Source organism: Mus caroli, chromosome 6 (genome assembly GCF_900094665.2).
Source record: "Mus caroli chromosome 6, CAROLI_EIJ_v1.1, whole genome shotgun sequence".
Classification (NCBI taxonomy): Eukaryota; Metazoa; Chordata; class Mammalia; order Rodentia; family Muridae; genus Mus; species Mus caroli.
The window spans coordinates 24,762,741-24,789,253 of NC_034575.1; the positions used below are offsets into that span (position 1 = coordinate 24,762,741).

The 26,513-nt window shown below is 43.7% G+C and overlaps 2 protein-coding genes across 10 annotated transcripts in view; both read left to right on the forward strand.

The window, feature by feature from the left end:
• Ahcyl2 (adenosylhomocysteinase like 2) overlaps window positions 1-10,330 on the forward strand; it is a 148,771-nt gene extending 138,441 nt beyond the window's left edge. For all 9 annotated transcript variants that reach the window (XM_029478363.1, XM_021164572.1, XM_021164573.1 and 6 more), the window contains 5 exons: window positions 1,320-1,418; window positions 4,575-4,643; window positions 4,748-4,826; window positions 6,397-6,517; window positions 7,074-10,330. In XM_029478363.1, coding sequence (XP_029334223.1) covers window positions 1,320-1,418; window positions 4,575-4,643; window positions 4,748-4,826; window positions 6,397-6,517; window positions 7,074-7,080 — 375 coding nt within the window. In that variant the 3' untranslated portion in view covers window positions 7,081-10,330. The remainder of the gene's footprint in view (window positions 1-1,319; window positions 1,419-4,574; window positions 4,644-4,747; window positions 4,827-6,396; window positions 6,518-7,073) is intronic.
• A 4,927-nt stretch (window positions 10,331-15,257) lies between these two features.
• Window positions 15,258-26,513, forward strand: part of Strip2 (striatin interacting protein 2) — a 43,088-nt gene continuing 31,832 nt past the window's right edge. Inside the window, exons 1-7 of the mRNA XM_021165316.2 lie at window positions 15,258-15,469; window positions 18,724-18,793; window positions 22,132-22,206; window positions 23,182-23,319; window positions 24,787-24,907; window positions 25,742-25,810; window positions 26,008-26,114. Coding sequence (XP_021020975.1) covers window positions 15,320-15,469; window positions 18,724-18,793; window positions 22,132-22,206; window positions 23,182-23,319; window positions 24,787-24,907; window positions 25,742-25,810; window positions 26,008-26,114 — 730 coding nt within the window. The 5' untranslated portion in view covers window positions 15,258-15,319. The remainder of the gene's footprint in view (window positions 15,470-18,723; window positions 18,794-22,131; window positions 22,207-23,181; window positions 23,320-24,786; window positions 24,908-25,741; window positions 25,811-26,007; window positions 26,115-26,513) is intronic.

Sequence of the window (26,513 nt, forward strand, 5' to 3'; positions counted from 1 at the left end):
TCTTGACTTGAATAAATATTTGTTATAGGAGTCTAAAAATTAAACTAATTGATAAAAATTAGTTATCTATAACATTTTGGTACTTATTGCCAAATAGCTCTTTAGAACAATTGAATCAATTTGTGAAATGTATATCTCAAATTTTGCATATCTAACATATCTAATAAAGAAATGTTGATCCAGAGCATGAATAAGTGCAGTTCTAAATACACTAAAATATAATTATATGTCTTTTTGCACTATTCAAATGTTATTTCCATAGAGAGAGAGAGACAATGATTGTCTAAGCATTAATTGAGCACTCCATTGTATATCTAAAGAGAATTTGGAAATTTAAAAATGAAAAGATACTGTCTCTGCAGAAATGGCTCACAATCTTCTCTTGGTTTTTGTCCTTTATTACAGTGCCTAGAATTACCATGTAACTAAAATGTCCCTCTTGTCTGAGGTCTAGTATTTGGCAGTATATTTTTTTACCAGTATTTTCAGTTTTACCAGATGAATAAGATGGGGTAGCTTTGGAATATGGACTCACTTTCTGTTTCAGCCACTGCTAATTGAAGAAGGAAGTAGTTGTCCTAAGTCTGCAAGCCTGTGACTGACATTTCATTGCTGCTGATAATGAACTTCCCATCTTTTCTTTTGTTCTTTGAATACACAATACACAGAAGTGGAAAGAGGGTGAGCCATTGGGTGCTTTACTCTACCACTTGCATCTTCTGAAAGCTACCTCACATTTGCACTTAGGGCACAGAGCTTCTGTAGGGTAAACCAGCCTTTTGAGCAGGTCAGACCGGGATGTTGGGCCACGAGGGCAGAACCGTGGTCCCCAGCATGCTGTTTAGGACATTCGGCTTTCTCCAGCTAATCCACTTGGCTCTGATCATCTGTCTCTCTCTTCAGCACTTATGTATACCGTTTGCACCATAGTATTCTGCACTTGTTTGCATGTTGCTTTGTATTTCTTCTCACATATGTATTGTTTTGTGTCCCCAACTAAAATGTCAGCTTTTTGAAGGCAGAAACCATGCCTTTGGTTTCTTTTGTATTTCCCATAGCACCTTTTACTGTGCTCAGCAGAGAGTGGGCGTACAATATATGTTGTGGAATGACCTCCTGAGGGATCCCTCCCTGGCTGGGCCTAAGATTAAATTCCCTGAAATGGAACAGCCCTAACCAACCCAGGACAGGTATTCTCCATCTGGCATGTTGGTTGCTTCTTTCAACTTGCTATTTAAAATAGCTCCCTTCAACTTCTTTCTGTCCCCAATGTGGGTGACTTGCCACAGCTAATAATGTTCTCACTGTGTGTGTTTCAGGCCAGCCTGCGGACACCAGAACTGACCTGGGAGAGAGTAAGATCCCAAGTTGACCATGTGATATGGCCTGATGGCAAGAGGATAGTACTGCTGGCAGAGGTAAGACTGAGGCTGACAAGGAGCTACTCCACTGACAGGAGAGACTGCCATTCCCTGCTCCCCTTCCCTCCTCCCCCGCGTGTTCCCTGATCCTTTCAACTCTGTCTCTTAAGCATAAGTTTAACTACTTTACCAGTAGATTTTACTTATAATTGTGAAAGATCTTTTCATTGAGCAATTAAGAACCTATTCTGGTTCCTTACTTTCAACCATTATCCTGTCTCCATGTCACTCTGCAGGTTGAGTCAGATGATGACTATTACTGTGGAAGGAGTTAGCAGATAGAGTCAGTGCAGCTCACAGAGAAAGAATGTCTTTTGTGGGGTTTAATCAGTAAGCAAAGTAGGTATTCCTGGCTGTAACTCAGACTGTCTTGGTAAGCTTTGGGAAAGTCATGTCTTTGCTGCCAGTGTCTCTATTTTAGGGTCTTTGAACTGATGAACTGAGCCAGCTATGTAGTGGGTACCCAGCTTATTCTGCTAATGCTGAGTGATGGATGGTTCCCATCCTGTGCATCTAGCTCATACTCCTTTTTCCCAGAGCTAGGAACTGAACTCAAGTCCTCACACATGCATGCATGCTAGGCAGGAGCTCCACCACTGAGCTACATATTTCCAGTTCTCTTTCAGGGGAGGGTGGGATGGAGGTATCATGTACACGTTATCTCTTGTGCTTGTGGAGTCAGAGGACAACTTGCAAGAGTCAGTTCTCTCCACCATATGGGTCTCCTCAGGTTGGCAGGCAGCAGGTCCCTTTACCTGCTGAGCCACCACTGGCCTGCACACTTAGTCTTGACTTTGATCCCTTGTAGCCTTTATGTCATTTCCTATCATTTTCCTATAGTGCAGGATCTCTCATCTGTCCTTGGATTCCTGGGTGATAGGGGTGTGTCTTGTTTTTCTCATGAAACTTTCTCTTTTCAAGGAAAGGCCCCAAATTACAGGGGACAAAAAGGCTTTTCCTAGATTTCAGTTTCCTTTGGTTTTGCTTATTATTATCAAAGAAACCAAATATAAAAATATAAACAACAGCATCTCCTTATGTAGGGATACATAGGGCCAACTTTATAGTCCTTACTGTTCTTTTTATCTTTTGTCCATATTTAGCTGACATTCTTACCTGCTTTAGGGCATGTCTGGGAAGGCGAGTGTATAGATAGGCGAAGGACAGGTTATTAAATGTTTATTAATAGCCTTGACGTCAAACCCCTGTCTGGCATCATTTCTAAACTGCCCTGGGAGGTCCCTCCTAGCAATTTTGGTGATAAAAGCTGGCACTAAAGTTGTTTTTGGCTATATAGCTGAGCAGAAACAGTAGTCAGGCAGCAAAGCAAGAAAGGACAGCATGGGGCAGGGTTTAGCTCTCTTGCTGTCCTTATTGTCCACTCAGAAGTCAAGGCTGCCTGCCTTTGCAGCAGAGACACAAACAGAATCACAGAAATCCTCACAGCTTCCTAAATCCATAGTTGTCTCCCTCCCAGCCTGGAGAGATTGCCCCTTGCCATGACTCCATCCTTTCCTAAGACGGCCTCGAGAACACCCGCAGAAGAAGGGTGTTTTGCTACAGAGAATGAAGAGATTGAGAGAAATACAAGCCTTTGCACAGTCATCAATGTACTATGAGTGCTTTTATCCCTTTGTTATAGTCCTGGAAATTGAGATCTTTATCAAATTTTCAGTGCTTTCATTTGGATATTTCCAAAGAAGACATGCAAATGGCCAACATACAAAGGGGGAAATGTTCAGCATCACTAATCATCAGGAGAATGGAAATTAAACCACAGTGAGGTATTACCTCATTATCTTTGATAAGAATGACCATTATGAAAGGAATAAAAGATAAATTATGAAAAACAGGATGAGCCTCTCAAAAACTTAACAATAGAACTATTGTGTGTTCCCGTAATTCTATTGTCACACATCACGAGAAAACAAATCAGCCTGTCAGATACATGCGCTCCCTTCCTCATTGTAGGCTATGAGCCTGGGAGTGGGACTGACTGACGGACATGTGGTACATGCAGCAGACACTGTTTTACCATAAAGTAAGCTCCTGTCATTTGTTAATGTGACATAATGTTAAGTGAAGTCAGCCGGGCATAGACAAGCAATGCATAGTCAATGTGTGTAATCTATAAGCACTGGTTACGGCCAGCAGTGGTGGTGCATGCCTGTAGTCCTGGCACTCGGGCAATGGACACAGGAGAATTAGGAGTTCAAGATCAGCTTTGGCTACCTAGTAAGTTTGAAGGCAGCTTGGGGTACACAATAAGACTATCATCACTAAAAGAAAAGGTTAAATCTAGCATGATTTATAATATCAAATAAATATAAATCAACAAGAGAATGCCCAAGTAAGCCAGAATACCACTATTCAATGGATTTATGAGCCTTGTGTCCAATACATTGACCTCATAGAAGTGAGAAGAATAAATATTGTTAAGTCAGGCATTAATCTCAACAATTTAGGAGGCTGAAGCAGGAGAATTGAGAGTTAAAGGCCAGCTTGCAGTTATATAGTGAGTCTCTATCTCAAACACACACACACATGATTGCTGGAGGCTTGGAACTTTGGGCAGTTGGGATTCAGCAGAGGCTGATCAGTGGATGCTGAGTTTTAGGTAGCTAGGAATGTAAATGGTTCTGGCATACTGTTAGCATACTGTGACTATAGATAACAGTTATGTACTGGACATTTTGAGAAGCTGTAAGAAAGGATTTAAAGATGATAGGTGTTTGAGGAAATAGATATATGTACTCTTGTATTGAAACATTATATGGTATCCTATAAGTAGTATAATTTTTATTTGATATATCAGTTAAAAGTACATTTTGGATAAAAATCTTAAAACATTTAAAATATGGTGGCTCATGTCTTTGATCCCAGCACTTGGTAGGCAGAGGCAGAAGGATTTCTGTGAGTTTAAGACCAACCTGGTCTACATAGCAAGTTCTAGGACAGCCAAAGCTCTACAGAGGGACACCCTATCTTAGGAAGGAAGGGAGGGAGGAAGGGAGGGAGGGAGGGAGAGAAAAAAAGAAAGAGGGAGGGAGGGAGAGAGTGCCTCTTTATCTAGCAATCTCAATTGGGAAAGAATGGGATGTTGGCTGTCATTCTTCTATCACTATGCCCTTTTCTTTCCCTTTTGGTCCCCAGGGCCGTCTACTGAATCTCAGCTGCTCCACAGTGCCTACATTTGTGCTCTCCATCACTGCTACCACTCAGGTAAGCTCTGCAGTGGGACAGGGGTGGCCTGAAGAGGGTCATCAGAGAAGCCAGGCTTCACAGCTTTGAAAGGCATATCAGCATTCATGTTTCTGCTTTTTTAGGCTCTCGCCTTGATAGAACTTTACAATGCTCCTGAGGGTCGCTATAAGCAAGATGTGTACCTGCTACCCAAGAAAATGGGTAAGTTGTTCTTTCTTCCCCATTCTTACTAAATTAGTTCACTGTCATAAGCTCAGAGGCATTGACTTCTTTGGGGTGGGTGGGGAGTGAGGGGAAAGACCTATCTTTGTCATATAAGTTAGGAGCTAGGACTCTAGACTCTATTCCAAGGTGGTTTGTGTCATTTTCACACAGGTTTTTCTAGGGAGGGTCTTGCATTTTGCTATGATTTGGAATACCTACCTGAGAATTATTTTGTTAGGGCCTATTGCATTACATCACATTGTGTGCTTTGAGTCTGAGTCTCACAATGTAGTCAGGCTGGCATTGAATTCACTCCTGTTTTTAGTCTGGATTACAGCATATATCATCATGCCTGGCCTACCAACTGATTAAACATTTTCTCTTTTAAGGCATCATGCATGTAAAAATCTCTAGGAGGGGGAAAGTATTTCCCCAAAAAGACTATCTCTGGCCTTGTGATATCTGGCTTATTCCAGTTCTAAGGTGCTAAATAGCTTTTTAAGGGATATAGGTTCTTGTTAAGAGTTAATTATATGGGTGATTGGTGTAATAGAAACACTAAACTGTCTTAAACTTTTAAAGAGACTATCTCAGTCATCTGGGAGATACGTTATGTTTATAAACTCAGGAACTAAGTCAGCTTCGGTTTTGCTGGTACAACTTGCTATATTGTCCCTTTAATACAGTTTGGATGGGTCTGGTATGGTGGCACAGGTCTTTAATCCCAGTACACAGGAGGCAGAGGCATGTGGATCTCTGTGACTAGGCCAGCCTAGTCTACATAGTATGTTTCGAGACAGCCAGGGTTACATAAAAAAAAAAAATCATGTCTCAAAAGAACTGAACCAGCTGGGTGTGGTGGCACACTCCTGTAATCCCAGCCAGCACTGGGGAGGCAGAGGCAGGCGGATTTCTGAGTTCAAGGCCAGCCTGGTCTACAGAGTGAGTTCCAGGACAGCCAGGGCTATACAGAGAAACCCTGTCTCAAAAAACCAAAACAAAACAAAACAAAACAAAAAAAACAAAACAAAAACCGAACAACAACAAAAACAAAATTGTAAAAAACTACCACAGTTTGGAAGGGTGTGAAGTAATAAAATGAATAGAGCAGTCTATAGTCTCTTAGTAGTCATAATGAAGCTGTAAATACAGTATATTCAAAAGATGTAAAATTACTAAAGCAAAGCATACATTTCTAGATTCTCCCCCAATTTCCATGGGTGTTAATTTTTCTAGGACATAAATATAGTTTTCTAGTATAGTGTAGTATAGATATCAAGGCAAAACTAAAGGTTGAGTTTCCCATTTTTAACTCCTGTGCTGTGCCATAATTTTCTTCTTTTCTGGGGAAAAGGCTTCAGGGTGGAAAGAGTCACTGGAAGTCAAGTCACTGGAATTGAAGCTAAAGGCAATCATTCCTTAGAGATGAGGAGGACCTAAGAGCAGAAGTCAACCATTTTCCATCACCTCCAAGAACTAGAACATGTCTTCCAGTTTTTTAAGGCCTAGCTTAAGGAGAAGAGCCCGCAGGAAGCATGACTACTTACCCTGTCTGTGGTCTTTGTAGATGAGTACGTGGCAAGCCTACACCTGCCCACCTTCGATGCCCACCTGACAGAGCTGACAGATGAACAAGCCAAGTATCTGGGACTCAACAAGAATGGACCCTTCAAGCCTAACTACTACAGGTGCCTTGGGCTCCCTAGAAATCAGAGAAGGCGGGGTACTGAAGAGCTTCCCAGAGTGCAGCTGATCCTTGTATCTTTACGTGAACTCAGAAAAATAACATATTTCCTCCATGTCTCTTACCTCAGAATACTCTGAGATCGTAAAACGTTGGTGTTCTCCACCACCCCTTCCCGCCCCATAAATACTAGCCTTTTAAAATCACATTTTTGTTACTTATTTTGTGATTGTGTATGGAGGTGGAGGTGGGTGCTTGTTCATGATGCATGTGCCCTGGTTGCATGTGTGGAGGTCAGAGGATAACCCGTGGGACTAAGCTTCCCTTCTACCATGTGGGTCCTGCGGAGACTGGCAGGCTTGGTGGCAGGTGCTTCTCTCCACTGAGCCTTCTCACTAGCCCATGGCCTTTGTTCCCGGTATGAAAAAGAGCCACAGATATCTATGCTTACCATATACACTAGGAAAGCCCTTGTCTCCCTCTTACACCTTTAGGCAGGCTCCTTATGTTCCAGTCCCACTAGCAGATAACGTCAGTTTCAACTTTCTTTTTCCCTCCAGGTATTAAGTTCCTGTAATGCAAGCCAGAAGACATGTTAAGGAATAGAACCAAGCCTTTTCTCAAATACTATCCAAGGAAGAACCTAGCAAGCTGCTTCTCCAATCAGAGCTGCCCGCCGTGCTCATCCTGTGTGTTAGGTTATTTATTTATTAAAATCTAGAATCCTGTGCCTGTAGCCATGGCCCAGAGTGTGGTTACTACTCGTGGGGCCGTGAGAGCCACAGAGGACAGGCTGAGGAAGGAAAGAAATGGGCCAGCCATTCCTCGTGCATCACTCGCATTATTGCCCATTAATGGAATCCCCAGCAATGACCATGTTCTTGTCCTCTCCAGGCTCAGGAGTTAGTTCAGGGATGCCAGACTCCTTGTTACTTAGGGTTTTCTGAATAAATTTCAGCAGCTGCCTTTCTCAAAGCTTTGGTCCTTTCCCAGGTGAGGCCTTTTGGAAGCCACTGAATTAACAAGGCCTGAATTCTCAGCCTTGATAGTTACTGTCACTGCCTTCCTTATAAAAAGGCTGGGGAGGCAGGAGTGGTAAGGTCTTGTAAGCTGCACCAAGAACTCAGCTGTGCCTGTGTCCGTGCCTACTGGGATCTCTTCTCTTACCCAGGACTCCTTTCTTCTCCTTGACTAACTATATCCATTTCAATGCTTTCTGGCTCTAAGAGGGTTGTGACTCCATGATCTTAACAGCTCTGGTGTTGGTCAGGCATTTGTTTTACTTTGTAACCCTACTAAACTCTGCTCAGGAAGTAGCCAGCCAGCTCCACTGGGACCCAGAGTTCTGCTTTCTTCCCATTTAACTGGGCTTGTTTCCTAGGAAGTCCCCTAGACCGGCACTGTCAGAGAAGGAGAGCCCCATATGAACAGTGCTTCTGTTGTGCCTGAAATGATGCTTGGAGCTGAGTTGGCGAAGGTGTTTGCTAGAGATTTGGGAGCTTCAGGCTTTAGAGTGGGCTATCGATTGATATCCTAAAGAAACACGTTTTTCCAGGAAAGACTTTGCAGCCTGGCTGCAGAAGACAGGAGACTCTGTAAAGTGTGTCCAGATGATGAAACCTAGTTTGAGGGCTGGAGGTTAGCTCAGTGGTAAAGCACTTCCTTGGCATGAATAAGGCCCTGTGCTCAGTCGCTGGGAACTAGGGAAAGGGATGGGGTACTAGTTTGAACCTCATCAGACATTCATCCCTTTGGCTGTTGGCCTTGGTGAAAGTGAGATCTGTAATCTGATAGCTTATCTTTCTTTGCTGCTGCTGCTGCCGCTGTATCATTATTATGATCTGGCCCCTTCTGTTTAAGGATTCTGTTTCAGAGAGTTTCTTAAGTAACTCCAGCATTATAAAATAATAATGTAAACAGTGTGAAGTTTCTCATTCTACCCAAGAGTTGGATATTCTTTGGAGATAGACTGAGTGGTTTCGAGGTTTCCACTGGGATCATTTGATTTCAAGAATTAACCTGGAGTGACCCTAGGAATCTTGAGTTGAATGAGTCCCTCTCATGGCCTCTCCCTATTTAGAAGTCTCCTGTTTGTTCCCCATGTGTCTTTTACATTGATACATCTTTTACATTGTATCAAGAGCAAGGTCATCCCAACAGAGGACACCCAGAATCACTGAAACCTTCCTCTAGATCTTCTCCCCTGGCTCCACCAGCTCTGCTGTCCCTTGGTCTTTGTGTGTGCCCTGGAAGCTAGTCTGGAAGTGTCCTTATTTTCTAAGATAGGGAAACAGAACTTGGGTAGGTGGCTGGTTTGCCTTATGGTATACATTCTGGCTCACCCCAGAAGATGGACTCTTCCCAGGGCAACACCTGTGGCTGTATTCTGTTGTATAAGGAAGGTCATAAACACTGAAGACTTTACCGAGATAGGCCATTCTGTTTGCCTCATTCTGATTTCTGTATTAGCAGAATGCATCAATCACTCTCCCACTACCATCTCTGTTTTGTTCCTTTGTTATTGTTGTTGGGGTTGTTGTTGTTTTGAGATAGTCTTGCTCTGTAACCCAGGCTGGACTCGGCAGTTCTCCTGCCTTGGCCTCCTGAGGCCATGTGCTACCATGTCTGGCCTCTTAATTGGATCTCTTTAGCGAAAGATTCATATCTCTGTGCCTCATTTTATGTCCAGAGCAGATTCCGTTAGGCAGGTATCTGGCTTGGGCCCCAAGTCATATTCTAGTGATTTTTCTGCAAAGCCTTGCTCTCTACAGAGCTTCTTATGGCTGCCACACCATAGGGAAGAGATCCCCTCCAAATAAAAAAGGAGCCACATGGGTTTCTAAGTTGTACCTGGCTGCCCATAGTGAGGTATCTGCCTGTGAGTTACAGATGGCATCTATTCCCTTCTCTCTGGAGACTTCTGTCATCAACCATTAAGAAAGTAGCCAGAAATAGGATGTAAGACAGTGATAGGACACTTGATTAGCATGTGCCAGGCCCTGGGGCGAATGAATCCCCAGTACAGCAGGCTTGTGGAGAGTTGGGAAGAAAGAAGATAGCTCAGGACTCCTATCTAGGTTCTGCCCTAATGCTGGAACCAAATCATTGTTTCCTCTAACCTTGGAATAAGAGCAAATTTCTTCTTATTCCAACTCTTCCTCTTACAAGCACTCTAGCTACCTGGAGACAAGGAAAAGAAGACTGGTTGTCTCTGGTTATGTGGCCCTGGGCAGAGGGAAATACACCACTTATCTACAATGGATTTGTGCTACTTCAAGGTCTTCTTGCTGTTTTAGTGGAAATATTGTTTTCTTTTTCTTAAACAAAAATGCCTCTAATCTACCTTTCCTTTGCCCCCCTCCCTCCTCATGTTCCCCTCCTGGGAGAGCCACGCTCCCCATGGCCACACACTCCTGCAAAGCTTTTTCTGCTGCTTGGCTTTTCTCTGAAAAGATCTGAAATTGCTGCTCCTGTGCTTTCCTCAGAATTAACTTTTGTCATGGTTTAAAATAAATCAGAATGCATTGTTGCATTAAGCTTTTTTAATAAAGGAAAATTATGGAAAGAAAATAGGTAACACCAGCAAATTATATATTGACATTGACAAGTCTAAACATATATATACATATATATGTAAAACACATCCATATCTATACAAATAATCATCTAGTTCTTACTGTCATCTTACTGAAAGGAACAAAGCCTCTAAGGATCACCAGTTCTGAGAAGCTCTTGGAAATCTATATGTCTAAGTGATTGTATTAGATCAGCAATAATGACTATGTAATCTCAAAAAATAAAGTATTCTTAAAACTGAGCTGTGTCCTGAGAATACCACTTGATTCTGAGAACTATGAATTCAGAGATGAGAGGTAATGGGGGCAAAAGATAACAAGGCTACCTGCCATAGGATGAAGATGTGAAAAGCTGATGCAGTTACCAGCAGGTGTGTTGGAGTGACCATCACCCTGAGAGTCTTGTTTTACACTGAGACACTGCTAACAAGTACCTTGTCTCCCCGAACACCACGCCTTGACCCACACCTGACTATATGTATAAGGAGCACACCTCTGAACCACAACCTTGAGGAGGTGAAGACTGTGAGATTCAGATTTTAAAAAACAAAACAAAAACCTAAAGTATGGATCTAGGTCACCCAACCACTGTGTTACCTGGAGTCTGTCATATCCAGCCATAGGAAAGAAGGAAAAGAAAAGGGTCAGATAGAGATTTATCTTTTAAATCAGTAACTAGAATATGAGTCCAGTTGCCTGTTCTGTCTCAACCTTTGATAGGGTAGCCATTAGGGGTAATTTGGGAACTATGAATTCCCAAAGTATTATTTATGTTAAAGTATTATTAGTCTGATAGGTAGGTAGGTAGGTAGGTAGATAGATAGATAGATAGATAGATAGATAGATAGATAGATAGATAGATAGATAGATAGGACTGGAGAGAGAACCCAATGGTTAAGAGCACTGGCCGTTCTTTCAGATGACCCAAGTTCAATTCCCAACACCCACCCATATAGCTCACCAGTATCTTACTCCAGCTCCTAGTGATCCAACATCCTCTGCTGGCACTGCAATATACTCTTAAAAAAAAAAAAAAAAAAAAAAGGAAGGAAGGAAGGAGAGAGACTGCTTAAAGACACTAGTGCACACTGATTACTACATAGGTCCAGGCACTATATAGCCTCTGCTACATCGTGTGCCTCATGGGCTCTGTTTTGTCCTGTCTGCCTACTAGTCTAGAAACACAGTACTTGAAGACTTCCTGCAACATATTTTTAAGCTGTCTTACTGCCAGGTACCATCTATTTAATGAAGTATTTTACCTTTGTGAATTAGCATGCTTAAATAGAGAAAGGAGTGTGTTTTGTCTCTAATTATTCCTATTTTTACCATCAACCTTCCATCAGAAGCCTGAGTTTGGAAGTAAAAACCTGGGACAAGGGAATTTGGTAGTACAGTGTTGTGGGGTTTTTTTATTATTAATAATATTATTGTTTAAAGGTGTTGTTTTCAATTATGTATCTGTGTATGGATATGTGCATCTGAGTGCAGGTGCCTGTGGAAGCCAGAATTACCCACAGATGGTTGTGAGCCACCTCATGTAGGTGCTGGAAACTGAAATCAAGTTCTCTGGAAGAGCATCGAGTGCTCTTAACCACTGATGTATCTATATACTAGCTCCAGTAGTCCAGATTTCAAAATACTGGCAGCATCAACCAGCCTGACATTACCTCCCAGGTATACTTCTGGTTGTTCCTGTGACCAAGGATATTCATGATTGTCACTCTTTGGTAAATAAGCTGAACGGCCTACAGTTTCAAAGTTTTCAGTTGATTGAAGTTTCTTATGACTTCATCCAGTTTTCCCCCCCAGACACCTTCCACTTCATGACAAGTTCTGAACATCTATCTGGGCTTATCTTGAGCAGATAGGGGTCCAGTCTTTGCTGTTTTACCATTCACTAGAAAAAGATTACATTCTGATTCTTAGAGATCTTCAAATTTTCAATTCCCATCTCTGAAAGCAAAGCCAGATGGAGCTCTAGGCTCAGGTACCTTTAGATAGAAGCCAACGGGAGAAGACCTCCTCAGTGCCACTCCAAACACATCAGCCTTTGCCCTAGGGATAAACAGGAAAAGGAAGAAAGCCTCAGAAGGAGACCCTGTGAGGATGTTCCTGACCAGCTGGGATCACAGGAAAATCATTTCTGGGACTGTCAATCCTAAGTGGCAATCTGACTGCTTAAGACAACAGGTACACAAAGAACAGAGATAGACAAAGAACTCTTTAGTAAGAAACCCAATGGGCTGCAAGGGTGTCGCACTGAAGCAGGGATAACCTAAGCATGGATTGTGGATTTTACTGTAGATTGTACATTTTTAAGAGTTTTAACAAATTATACCTGAAAAATTCCAAAATCAAATAGTTTGTGCCTTGAGCCAAAGACTTTCTTGGAAATTCACATGAGTTTATTTACAAAGCCAAGATATTGCAACAGGAGATTTTTGCTACCCAGGGGATATATTGCAATGTTTAAAGGCATTTTTGGTTGTCATAACTAAGGGGAAAATGCTGCTGGCATCTTTTGGGGACAGCCAAAAGCTCTACTGAACAGCTTAAAACATATGGACACTCTGCCTTAATTTTTCTGTCCACAATGTTAATACACCATAGATTGTGACCCCCTGTGTTAAACATACAGAAATGTGGTATGCAAAACCAATGAAGAACCAGGCTTAGTGGTGAACACCTGTAACCCCAGAACTTTGGAGACAGGAAGATCAGGAGTTCAAGGTCATCTTCACTTATACCATGGTTTAAGCCAGCCTGAGCTACATGAGACTGTGACTCAAAAAATAAATAAATAAATAAATAAATAAATAAATCACAATGGGGGTTGGGGATTTAGCTCAGTGGTAGAGCGCTTGCCTAGCAAGCACAAGGCCCTGGGTTCAGTCCTCAGCTCTGGGGGGGGGGGGGGAATAAATCACAATGAAGCTTGACCCTACGAAGAAGCTTACATCCACAGTGGAGTAGGAGTGGGACTGGAAGACTGGTGAAATGTTGGGGACCATGAAAAGTACCCAGAAATCTCCAAAGAATATGGTCTTGGTTGATGTCCCCCTCCCCCCTATCACCTGCCAACTAGCAGAAAGGTAAGGAAGAAAAAAGTTGAGGGCCTGGGGAAATGGCTCAGTCATTAAAACCACAAATTGCTCTTGTAGAGGAGCTGAGATGGTGGCTCCCAACCATCTGTAACTCGAGTCCCAGGACATCTTCCCTCTTCTAGCCTCCATGGGCACCAGGAAGCATTTGCTGCACAGACAAAAGACTCATATGCATAAATAATATTTTTTATAGAAATGGGGTTAAGATCTGTACAAAGTCTCATATCTGTAGTTCCAGTATTCAGGAGGATGAAGGAGGGTTACCATGGCTAGGCTACATAGTTCTAGGCTATTCTGAGCTACAATGTGAAACCATGTCTAAAAAAGAATGGAATTATCCCTAAGAAAAGGAGAAATAATTCCATTGGTTGAGGAGAATACAGCACTAGAATTTGGGATCCCAGCAAAGTTGGTTTGATAGCAACATACCTAATACAGTAAGGAGGATCAAAAAAAAAAAAATGTAGAGAAGTAGGAGTCATCTTAAAGATCAGTAGCTGTGCTGGCTGGTTTTGTGCAAACTTGACACCAGAAAGAGTCATTTTGGAAGAGGGAATTTCCATTGAGGAAAAACACCCCAGCAGCCTGACCTGTGTGCAAGTTCATGGGGCATTTTCTTGGCTGATGGTTGATGTGGAAGGGCCTGGCTCACTGTAAGCAGTTGTATTAAAAAGCGAGGAGGGACAAGCCAGAAAGCACAGTTCCTGCTTCCCTAGGTAATGAACTGTAGGCTATCAGATGAAACAAACCCTCTCTTACCCAAGTTACTTTTGGACATGGATTTTTATCACAGCAATTGAAACGCCAAGACTGAAGTAAACCAAGTGAATGGAAGTTTCTTCTATAGAGCAGCATACTTACCACACTTGAGACAAGACTTAATGTAATTCTTGGGTGTTGTCTGCGCTTCAGGATTTCCTCATCAGTAAAAACCTGGATTCGTGAAAAATAACCTGTCAGGAAGAGGTGTGGTAAAATGTGTGGTACCAAGAAAACACATACAACGCTTGGCACAGTCTCAACTCAATGATCCTTTCACTGTCTTAAAGTCATGAGTTACCTTAGCGATTTGGTCCCTCCCATTCCTTTCATCCATTGTCAAGCCAGACCTGCCAATATATTTAAATAGTATTCGGGAAAGAGCCGAATCCACAGCCTTCAACTACCCGGTTACCTTCTGCTTACCTTTAGCTCTTAGGGTGTAGGATTTTTTTCTTTTCAATTTAAATATTTATTTGTTTGTATATGGGAATGGGGGAGGACACCAAGGAGCATGTGTGGAGGTCTGGTGTCAGAGGACAACTTTGGGCTGTTCATTCTCTCCTTCCACCAAGTGAGGACCCGGGGATCGAACTCAACATCTTAGACTTAGATTAGGATTGTTTTAGAAATGGGAAGGAAAGAGCAGCGGGTGAGGGTGGGAGCTTGCCATCTATTCGCACCAAAAAGAAGGCACCTACACAGCTAGGGACAAATGGCAGGGAGCAGCCCTCAAGGGCATCAGGGATTTCAGTTAGGTCCCTTCCCGCAACTCCCATTCTCCCATCCAAGAGCTCTCTTCCGAAAGCTTCCAGAGAGGGTAAGTTTGTGGTGTGGTGGCTCAGGCTATCCCGATGGCCAAGCCCTTTCTGCGACAAAGCGGGATGTTAGAGGCGTGCAGCAGCCTGGATAGGGGGCGGGGGGTCCGGGTCTACGGTACCGCCGAAACGTAGGCACGTTGGACCAGGGGTGGACTAGGGCTCTCCGGAAAAGGCTGCTATGTGCGACAGGAACAGCACTGAAAAGAGCATACAGCACGGAGCTAAGCCGCCTTGAGCTCAGGGTCCAGAATTCGAATCGTGGAGCAGGATTTGGAGTCTACTAGTCCCAGGCTACCAGCAACTGAGCAGTAAAATTCCCGGGGGTCCATGGGGAAAATATTCCTTGAAAGAGCCCCCGCCTCTGGCTGGCTGATCAGCCAATCGCATCTCGGGGCGGGGCCTCAGAGAGTAGTTACAGCCAATCGGAGCTTAGGGGGCGGGCCCTGGTCCCGGGCGCGCGCTGTGGCGGGGTCGCCCTGGGCAGAGATCTTGGAGCTGCGGTAGGGAGCCGCTGAGGCGAACCGCTGAAGGGAACCTTCCCAGCATGGACGACCCCGTGGCACCGGGGCCCGCCGGCTCTCCTGCTAACGACAACGGCAACGGGAACGGCAACGGGAACGGCAACGGCGGCAAAGGGAAGCCGGCCGTGCCCAAGGGCAGGGAAACGTTCCGCAACCAGCGGCGGGAGTCGGAGGTGAGGAACCCGGAGGTATCCGCCAGCGGGAAGCGGCGGCTGAGGTGGAGCGGCCCTCAGCCCGGTCCCTTCCCGCTGCGGGTCGCCCGCTTTCTTGCCTTGGCCTGCGGTTTTCCTAACCGGCGCGAAGAGCGTACCAGATACTTTCCAGATACTTGACAGCTGCCGCCGGGTGAAGCCGGAATTTGGATCCCGGTGTACCGCTGGGGAACCAGCGCGTAGAGGTGCAGGGACTGGACGGAGGGGCGGGAGCCCGAGCTCTGTCGCGGGAGGGGAAGGTGGGCTGGCGGACAGCACGCCCTCCCTCTTCACACTGCAGCAACGGGCTCTGGACTGGACCAGACCGGCCTGGAGCACCAGCCTTCCCCTTGCTCTATCTCCTGCCCTCGGGTGATGGCGGTGGCTTAGGGAGCGCCTTCCGCGAACAGCTCGCCCCTTTCTAGGAGGGTTGAAAGACAGGATTCAAGCTGGGATAGGACCAGGGCGACGTTTGAGTGTAGCCGTCCCAGGATGCAGCTAGAGGGATGGCTATTTAAATATCTTCCACCTTTTCTTAGAAAAAAAGAAATCTAACTGGGACATGGAAAGGAATGAATTATTATTATTCCCCTACATTTTATCTAGCCATATTCCATCTATCAACCAAGAGCAAAACTGCATACAAGCAGGGACTCGGGGAACGAAATGTGTGTGGAAGGGGCCTTGAAGGTCATCTGGTTTAGCCTTTATTTGATTCAGTTTCATCTGGATTTAATTATTTGAGACAGCCCATGGCAAGGTCTATTGACAACTTGCCCTGGCTGGGCTTGAACTCACTGTGTAACTGAGGAGAGCTTTGAACTCCTGATCCTCCTGCCTCTGTTTTCCAAGTGTTAGGATTACAATGTATGCTACCACAGTGAGCCTAACCTTTCATTTTACTAGGTAGAAGCCACGGAGTTGGGGGATGTGGCTCAGTGATGGAGTGCTTGCATAGCTTACACAAGACTCTAAACTGATCCCCAGCAGCAGAAAAGGGGTCTGGTCATTTAGAGACAAAAGGTAAAAGAGATAAAACCAACTCTCCTGAGATCAGACACTTGGCTGACAGTGAATGGCCAAAACCACCAAGTTTCAGTGTCTGTCTGGCCAATTGTCTGTCTGTCTGTCTGTTTCAGTACCTCCATTTATTATCTGTGTGGCTTTAGGCAAATTAACTAATCTAGTTTCTTTTGAAAAACAGTTACCACTAATAACTCAGAGGGTTGAGATAATCGAACACAAAGCCTTTTAAACAGTTCATATAATTAATTGGTCAGTACTTATAACTGTCATCATTCTCCTTAAGGGGCAGAGGGAGTCCTAGTCTGTGGTGATTCATTTAAATAGTATTTCACAGTTTCCAAAGTGATCAATCTGTCTATTTGGTTATTTGTTGTACAGAGACCAACACTAGCATATACACTGCCATTAAGCTCTCACACACACACCCCCCCCCCATCTCCTAGTTCCTAAAAGGTAAATGGAGCAGGGGAAACTGCCCCCAAAGTCACCACCTTGCACAGACAGGGTTTCTTTGTAGGGATTTTCTTTTAGAAGTACCTTATACCTCCTTCCTCAAGAGAGACATTGGTGTGTTTTTCAATGAAGGAAAAGTTTAATCTTGGCTCATGGTTTCAGAGGTCTGTTGTGGTGGTGAGGCCATGTTGGAGGACAGCTCAAAACGGAGGAAGTGAAACATTGTTCTTGATCAAATATTTTGAGGGGCTAGCAATGAAGTTACAAGATGTTAATGATATATCAGTGAATAAGGCTGGAGGGTCTTTGCCCTTCTAGAGCAAGCATTCCAGGAAAGGTGGGGAGACACAATATGCAAATGAATGACCTCAGAGTGATAAGCTGGGTCTTCCTTCTGAAGTAGAGGCAAAAAGGCTCTCATAGTGTGTTGCTTTTGCCAGCGAGCTCAGTGTGGCTCCCCAGAGTTTCACCTCCTGACTTTCCGCAGCTGCAGTGTTCATGCTTGGAAACGAACAACTGCAGTAATCATCTCGGTCTGGGCTCATTGCCTCCAAAAGCCTTGCTGGAAAAATTAGTGTTACTTCCACCTTCTAAGGCAAAGGGCATGACTGTCAGTATGTCCCCTGTCATCTTTGCAGTGCCCAGATCTGCTTTTCCTTCCCTCTTTGTTTTCCAGTAAAGAAAATCCTTAGGGAAGATAGTTTTCTTTTCCTAGAACTCCTGAAAAATTTGCTAGAAGAGAATTACAATTGGCACAAATCAAGATATAGATAGATAGATAGATAGATAGATAGATAGATAGATAGATAGATAGATATGCATGATAAGGGCATTTCTTGTACTTAACTCTTAGTCTTTACAGTGACCCAGTGAAGAAAGCCTTACTATTGTCCTATTTTATGGGTGAAAAAACTGAGCATTTTTCAACAATAGTTACTGATGCCAACTGAATGTCCTACAAATGAATTCAACTCTGATACTAATTGCCCAGGTGTAGTGAACATACAAGATTGCCCCCGATTCATATGCAAGCCACAACTGAAGTTCCTAGATGGTATACATTTCTACTTGGCCAACTGTAAACTCAGGTTACTATTACCCCTTTCAAGTTTGACCGATAATTTGCTAGAATGACTAAACTCTGGGGTGCTTATACTTAAGATTCTAATTTTTAAATAAAAGGTTCAAATCAGAAACGTCCAAATAGAAGAAACTCATAGACAAGGTAAGGGCTTAGATGGGAATAGAGACTGTGTTCTCTCTAAGACAAGAAGAAACTCATAGACAAGGTATGGGCTTAGATGGGAATAGAGACTGTGTTCTCTCTAAGAGTCACCATCCTCTTAGCACAGACAGTTTTATTGTTTTGAGACAGGGTTTCTCTGTATAGAACTAGCTGTCCTGAAACTCACTGTGTAGACCAGGCTGGACTCATAACTCAGAGATCCGCCTGCCTCTGCCTCCTAGGTGCTGGGATCAAAGGCATGGACCGCCAAGCCTGAGCAGAGCCATTTTTTTTTTCATTATATCAAAGTGCAGGTCATTGTTTCAGGAATCTTCTCACCCCCACCCCACCCCACCCCACCCCTTTCTTCCTGTGCAGTTGGATGGGTACATGTGTGTGCATGTGTGTGAAGGCCAGAGAAGAATCACATTCCTGAGCCATTCACTTCGTTTTTTTGAAAAAAGCGAAATTGATGTATATTCTTTCTTTGGCAACCTCTTTTCCCATTACCAGAAATTTTTCTCTATTATAGGGCTCTGTGGACTGCCCTACTCTGGAGTTTGAATATGGAGATTCAGACGGGCATGCAGCAGAATTGTCAGGTATGAATAGATGGGTAGTAGAGAGCGGGAGTGGAATGTGGTCAGGGGGAGAGGGAACAGGCCTGTAGTGTCCCTGACAGCTTGTCTGGTCTTAGCAAAGGGCTATGAAGAAGGGCTATTGCCACTATCTTCCCTTCCCCAACCCAACACAGGTGCCTCTTTCATATCTCCTTCTGTGAGTTCTTGATCATAGTAGTCTTCGTTTATTCAGTCTATTCCTCTTTCCTGGTAATTCTTTTTCTTTCGCTGCACTGATTTGCTCTCAGACCAGCTCTCTCCACTTTCCAGGATTCACCTCTCTCTTCCTATAATCAATGTGTTCGCATGTCTGTTCTCTCTGCCACCTTTCTTTTAAAATCACATTCTATCTCTGTCTACCCACCCTATTCTTTCTCCTAGTACTTGCCTTATTAAAATTCCAGCCACAGCAGAAGGAGATTATAGGTAATTGGCTGGCTGGATAAGGCTGGCCATCTCACCTACATCAGTCATGGTCAAGCTCTGCTGTAGGTATTTGAGTTGGGGTTAAATGATTCCATTCTTTTCTCAGTTCTGGGCTGCTGCTTCCTGTCTGGAATTTTAGAATAGGGCAAACGTGATCTCCTCACATTGAGGGCCTCCATACCACACGTGCTATGAATGCTAGTTATTAATAAGTGAGCTTTGGGTAGAGATGGTGTGAAAGTTAAATATTCTGTCACATGGAAATGACACTTTGAGACACGCTTTTTCAGATAAAAAGACAAACATTTTTGCAGAAGCTCTGGTGAATAAGCACAGCGAATAAATTTTGCAGTGAGTGACAGATATATCGAGGTTTAATAACAAACAAAGGATTAGAATCTAGAATCTGAGTCTGTGGAGAAAGAAAGAGATAAACAAAAGAGAGATGACTAATCTGATAGAGAACTAGACGGAGAATAAGAACTCACAGGAAAGAAAGTCAGTAGATATATATAGGGGCATGTATGAGGCTCTCTGTTATCTACAGAACCACAAAAGTGTCTGTGCCTGTGTCTGTGTCTGTCTGTCTGAAAAGATGTTCAAGGTGTTTTTTTTTTTTCATTTTATTTATTTATGTGCATTGGTATTTTACCTGCACGTATGTCTGTGTAAAGGTGTTTGATCCCCTAGGATTGAAGTTACAGACATGGTGAGCTTCCATGTGGCTGCTGTGAATTAAACCTAGGTCCTCTGGAAGAGCAGCCAGCACTCCTAACCACTAAGCCATTTCTCCAGCCCAAATTTATTAATTAATGAAGAAAAAATATTTTTAAAACCCAAGATATTATTTCACAACCGTTAGACTGAAAAATGTAAAGGTTGGCAAGATGGATCAGCTGGTAAGGCCATTGTCATCAAGGCTCATGGCCTGCCTGAGTTTGAATCTCAGACTCCAGTGGTGCTGGGAGAAGAGAACTGACTCACACAAGTTATCTTCTCACTTCTGTATGTGCAGTATGGCACTCATACCCATACAGATACACACAAAATTAATTAAGTAATTAATTAAAGGTTTAAAAAAACTTCAAAGGCCTAATGAGCATTTATTTTTCCACACAGCTATGTGTAGCAGTATGAAGGCACAAAGTATAAAATTAGAACGCAATTAGATCATATCTAATAAAGTTGAAGATGTGCACATATTAATGACCCAGTAATTTTATTCCTAGATGTTCAACTGAAGAACTTTATATTTGGGCATAAAAAAGTGTTTATTTCAGCCTTGTTTTTAATTATGAAAAGTTGAAAACAACCTAAAATTCCTATCTGCAAGGGAGTTGATAGACTAGCATGTAGATATAGTTGGTCTGCATACAGTCATTAATATAATTGATCTGTATCAATATACTTCATTATGAATAGATGCCCAAAACAAAATGGAGGCAAAGAAACAATGCAAAAGAATTTCTACAGTTATGGTAATGTTAAGATTAAAAATAGAACAGTATCAGAGATACATTTTAAAAATTTTTAGATTTATTTTATTTGATGTGTATGAGTGTTTAGCCTGCATGCATATATGTGTACTATGCATGTGCCCTGGACCTGAGGAGATGGATAGTTGGGAGCCACAAGATGGGTGCTGGGAAATGAATCTGGATCCTATGCATATACCCACCCTGGTATACTGTTTATAGACACATACAAAGGTAGTAAAAATCTAAAAATGGGCATGTGTGGAATGCATACCAAATTCATGATGGTAATTACTTCCAGAGAAAGAAATAATACTGGAGGGTAGTCTGAAGCGAGTATGGCAGATGTTATACTTGTGTAATCTGAGTAGAAGATACTTTAATGTATCTTATAATTATATGCAAATGAAATCTCATTATCAACACTTTAAAAATAAGGACAAAGTTCAGCAGTGTTTACCTTCCTGACTACTATTTCCTGACTTTTCTCGTCTAAATAAATACATACATATACATATAAATACATACACGTATACTTACATTTACATTAATGAACTAATGATTGACATATTTAAAATTTAAAGTTGAGATTTGTTCCTGGCCACCCCCAGAATCTGAAACACAAGTGTTCTAACTCCCAAGTAATTCTCAGCCTTTATCTTAGTTGGCTGGATTATAAGTAAATTTCAATTGCTTTATGGTATAGGTGGAATCAATTTTTGAGATGATAATCTGTTTGATTTTAATTTATCTTCTGTAAAATGAGGGTGCAGAGTGATGTTCTGGTTGAGCAGGGGACATTGTTATCCTGTTTTATAGTCAGAGGTTACAATCAGTAGTTAGTTTTTCCTGAACACAAAAGCCTTTGGCAACCCTAGGTGCTTTCCACATGATTTGCCACATCATCTGCCCAGGTGGCCATATGTAGGAACCTATATTTCTGTACCCTTCAAGGAAAGCGAACTGGCTCCCAACCTGTGTGTGTGTTTAGTCCTTATCCTGGCTTCCTAAACAGCATAGATTGACTTCCAAGATCCTGAGTTGTGTTACCCTTCTCTTCCCTGCAGTTAGGCTGCTTCTGGCCTGGTTTGTTGGTACAGAATGGATTGCAGCCCTAAGAAACAGAAGTGATAACATTAAGCCCTCTCTGTACTCCAACCCTCTGCCTGGCCCTTACCAAATGTCGAAGGCTGTCTTCCTTCTCTGCTGCCAGCCATCTGGCAGGAGGACAGGTTTGATAGTTTAATCACCCAGGGACACACACGGCTATTTTTAACTGTTCCGAGAGGGAGGAGACTGGCTCTAGATTGAATTGGACACAAGAGTGTGTTGGAACCTTCAGCTCCTTCAAGCGATGCTCTCTACTCTCAATTCTTCGTTGGGGGTTCTAAATGTGACCATTTTGTCTTTCTGCTACAGAATTATATAGCTACACGGAGAACCTGGAATTTACCACTAACAGGAAGTGCTTCGAAGAAGATTTCAGGACTCAAGGTGATGCTACGTCTTTCTTTATCCACAAGAATGTGCCATTTTCCTCCACTTCCTCCAGATATCCCAGTCTGATCCAGTAACAGACCAAATCAAAGTTTGATTCTTCATCCCCTTCACAACCGAATACTCTTCATTTCTTGCATATGGAGTACAGAATTCCTTCTACAGGGAAGATGCAACCAAGAGAAGCAGAGGGGTGGCTCAGCAAGGCTGAACACTATAGTCCCTTCTGCCCGGTGGCATCCTGGGCCTAGCCTAGTCCTTAATGTTTAGCTTCTGTCTCTAGCTCTGCCCCACCACCAGTACCAGCTTTATATTCATTCCCTGACTGTGGCCCCTTCAGATGCTTCACTACTTTCTCAGTGGCAATTTAATTTTTAATTCGACAAATGTCTGCTGAGTATTGTTGTGTCAGAGATGCAGGAGGCAGAGGTGGAAGTAATTTGCAGCTTCTACAAATAAGTTGTATAGTCTGGGGAGATATGCATATCACAAAAGAAGCTACGGCCAGGGGAAAATAGGAAATGTCACACACAGTAAAGCAAAAGTGTTAGGGGCAGAGCTTTTGGTTTGGGCTTTAGTGTGGAAGAGGGCCTCTTGTATCAGGCATGGAAGGATGACTAGGAGTCGGATGTGAATGGAGACAGAGGGACACCTTGAGGAAAGGCAGAGAACAGAATACGCCGTGTGAATAAAAGTGGGAATGGTAAATATATGGGTACAGAGTAGGTTCAGATGAGGATCTTTGGGTCCTTTTGTTTTCTTAATAAGGAAAGCTTGAGTGAGAGGTGTGGCTTAGTGATAGCGCTTGCCTAGCATGTACACGGCCGAGGGTTCAGTCCTCAGTACTGAAATACATAAATAAGAAAAGGCTTGGAGAGAAGAACCATGGGCAGAGGGAGATTTATTATCAGGGCCCTTTCTAGGAAGAAGTGGCAGTAGCCAGTATTAGCTGTGTGTGGCTTTACATCCTAGTGCAAGACACTAAGGAATGGCTGGAGCTGGAAGAAGATGCCCAAAAGACCTATGTGATGGGACTTCTGGACCGACTGGAGGTGGTCAGTAGGGAAAAACGGCTTAAGGTGGCCCGGGCTGTTCTCTATCTAGCTCAAGGTAAGTGTCCGTCCTTGCTGACTTGATAGGGGCAGAAGCTAGAGAGGGACGTGCATAAAGCAGTCTTACTGGGAAAGCAGGGTCCCTTACATCTCAGCGATGGGTCTGGCTATGTTAGGAGTGGCCTGTCCTTATAAGGAGAACCAAGAGATAGTATTGGATATTGTTGTGGAGCTCTTGGGATCTGCCTAAGAACTCTTGCTCCTCCTGCCTCTGCCTCTGCCTCCTTAGCTAGGATTACAGCCACACCCTGTGCATGTCAGGATTCTCACATGGATTCCCCCTCTAATCTGGCCTATATGTGTATATGAAGATGAGCAAGAGAATCCATGTCGGGAGCGCTGATGCCCTGGCACCATCCCTGAAGTTTTTATGGTATTTTAAAGGTTCAAGCCAGTGCAGCAGCAGGAAGGGATGCTGTGAGTAATTTGGAGATAATCAGAACTAACTGAGATTAATTGGGAAAAGCTTGCCAGCAGAAACCTGTTAGCCAGGTGTTGGAAGGGGCGCTGAGATAGTCTTGCTAAAGTGAGCATGCGAGGATTGCTGGCGAACCTACAAATTGGGAAGTAAAAAAAACTGTAAAAGAGAAAAAAAGAACAATAAATGGGAAGTAAAGACTAGGAAAGGGAAGCTTGCAGTAAATAAGGTGGCACTTCTGAATCACTTAAGTCTGCTGCAATAACAAACTCCCAGCTGCCAATACAAGGTCCTTTTGCTTAAAGGCTCTGTCTGCAGCCCACACTGGGCAATCAGGAAGCAGGGGGGATTCGTACACTCAGTCCTCATAAAAATGACTAACAAGATTGAGGAGATGACCTTGATTCTCTCACTGCTCTTGGGTGAAATGATCTGCACTGTGTGTTTCATCCTGTTTCCAGAAAGCCCCCTGGGACTAAACTCTTTCAGCCGCCCGCCCCCTTCCCTCTCTCACTTCCCCTATTTCTCTTCTGGTGATCCCTGAGAGATGCATTCCCACATAGACTATTTGCCTTTGAGTCCTTATCTCAGGGTCTCCTTGAGGGTAGGGTTGAAGATTGGCCACTTCTGGTGCAAGAGAAACCCACTCAGTCGTTAAGAGCCCTAGCTGCTCTTCCAGAGGATCTGACTTCAATACCCAGCACCCATACTGCAGCTCACAACTGTCGGTAACCCAGCTCCAAGTGATTTGACACCCTCACACAGACATACATGCAGGCAAAACACCAATGCACATAGAGTAAAAGTCAATCAAAAAACAAAAAGAGATTGGCCATTGGTGAGCACATTTGGCTTGCCCAGGAGACTACCTCTTTTCTCTACTGACGCACTCAGCTAAGAAAGTCCTTATGTGCCCTGCCCAAATCTGTGAGCCTCGTGATTCTGTAAAGTATTGGCAAAGTTTGAAGCTCATGAGGTGGGGTAGAAAGAACTAAAATATCTGCCCCCTCCAACTCCAGGCCCTATAGCAATTGTCTGATCCTCTAGGCACTTTCGGAGAATGTGATTCCGAGGTCGATGTGCTACACTGGTCCAGATACAATTGCTTCCTGCTCTACCAGATGGGGACCTTCTCGGCCTTCCTGGAGCTACTCCACATGGAAATCGAGTAAGAAGCCTCAGGGAGGGCTGGCTTAGAAACTTTCTTTTTTATTTATTTATTTATTATATGTAAGTACACTGTAGCTGTCTTCAGACACTCCAGAAGAGGGAGTCAGATCTTGTTAGGGATGGTTGTGAGCCACCATGTGGTTGCTGGGATTTGAACTCCAGACCTTCGGAAGAGCAGTCGGGTGCTCTTACCCACTGAGCCATCTCACCAGCCCTAGAAACTTTCTTGAAGGATTCACATGTGTGTGGAGTTCCTCCGTAGATTTTCCTATGGGAATCCCCACTCAAAGCTCACTGACAGTGTTCTTCCTCCTCGAGGCTGAACTAATAAGCAGCTGCTACAGCCCTGAGCCTCACACCTCTCCTGGTTTGGATACCTTTTCAATCTAAGCACCTTTTCAGCTGAGCCTAACTCCATCATAAACACAAGAGAAAACAGACCAGTTTCTGTCATTGTGACTAGTTATATGTCATGAGTTATAACTGTAGACGTGGCCTTTTCTGCTGCTGCTACTTTCTCTTGTGCCTGCCATCCAGGACTTTTAGATACACTGAAGTCTGCTTGTTATGTATCAGATATTGCTTAGCATCTATTTTGTCACCAGCACAGGGTAAGCGTTGTGGGGAATCACAAGAGGACCTGATACCACAGACCCTCTTATTTGCCTGTCTTCACCATACATGAGGATTTCAAAGGTCTACAGGTTCCTAGGATGAGTCTGTCGCTGCATAAGCAGGAGATAGCAGGTGTTTGTGTTTATGTGTAGAGTAAGTGAACGCAGGGAGGAAAAGGCCTGATGGCTTCCTGTTCTTTCATTCCTCTCCGTGGCAGCAACAGCCAGGCCTCGAGCAGTGCCCTTCGGAAACCAGCTGTCTCCATTGCTGACAGCACTGAGCTCAGGTGAGTGAAGTGACCCTGGGCTGTGGACAGAGGTGATGAGTGGCATGTGTTACCCTTTTTCCAAATCCCAGATGAGTGGGACGTTACCTTCTAGCCAGTCTTTTCTGATTGGACCCCCACTGATGTCATCCTTGAAGTCTGGAACTACTGGCTGGGAACTGCCTTGGGCATCTCTTACGAACCTTTTGTAACCCCAGGGTACTGCTGAGTGTCATGTACCTAATGGTGGAAAATATCCGCCTGGAGCGAGACATAGACCCTTGTGGGTGGAGGACAGCCCGAGAGACCTTCCGAACTGAACTGAGTAAGAAGTAGCATGTGAGGAGGGGCTGGGGAGAGAGCTCTGCGGGTGGGCGGGAAGCAGAGTCGGCCAGGGAGGAAAGCTCTCCTTTTGTGTTCTTTTGTTGTTTTGTTTTGTTTTGTTTTGTTTTGTTTGTTTGTTTGTTTTCTTTTTTAAAGTAGCATCTTTTCCTTTTTAAGGCAGAGATATTGCATGGGGCGTGAGGGCTGAGGTTGATTGCACCCCTGTGTGTATTAGTTTTCTTGGTTAGTATTGAGAATCGCCATTCTTCTATTTCATCATAAAGCCCATATGCGGGAAAATGAGTTGAATAGTCTTAAAAACTGAACTTTGAAGCCGGGCTTGGTGGCGCATGCCTTTAATCCCAGCACTCGGGAGGCAGAGGCAGGTGGATTTCTGAGT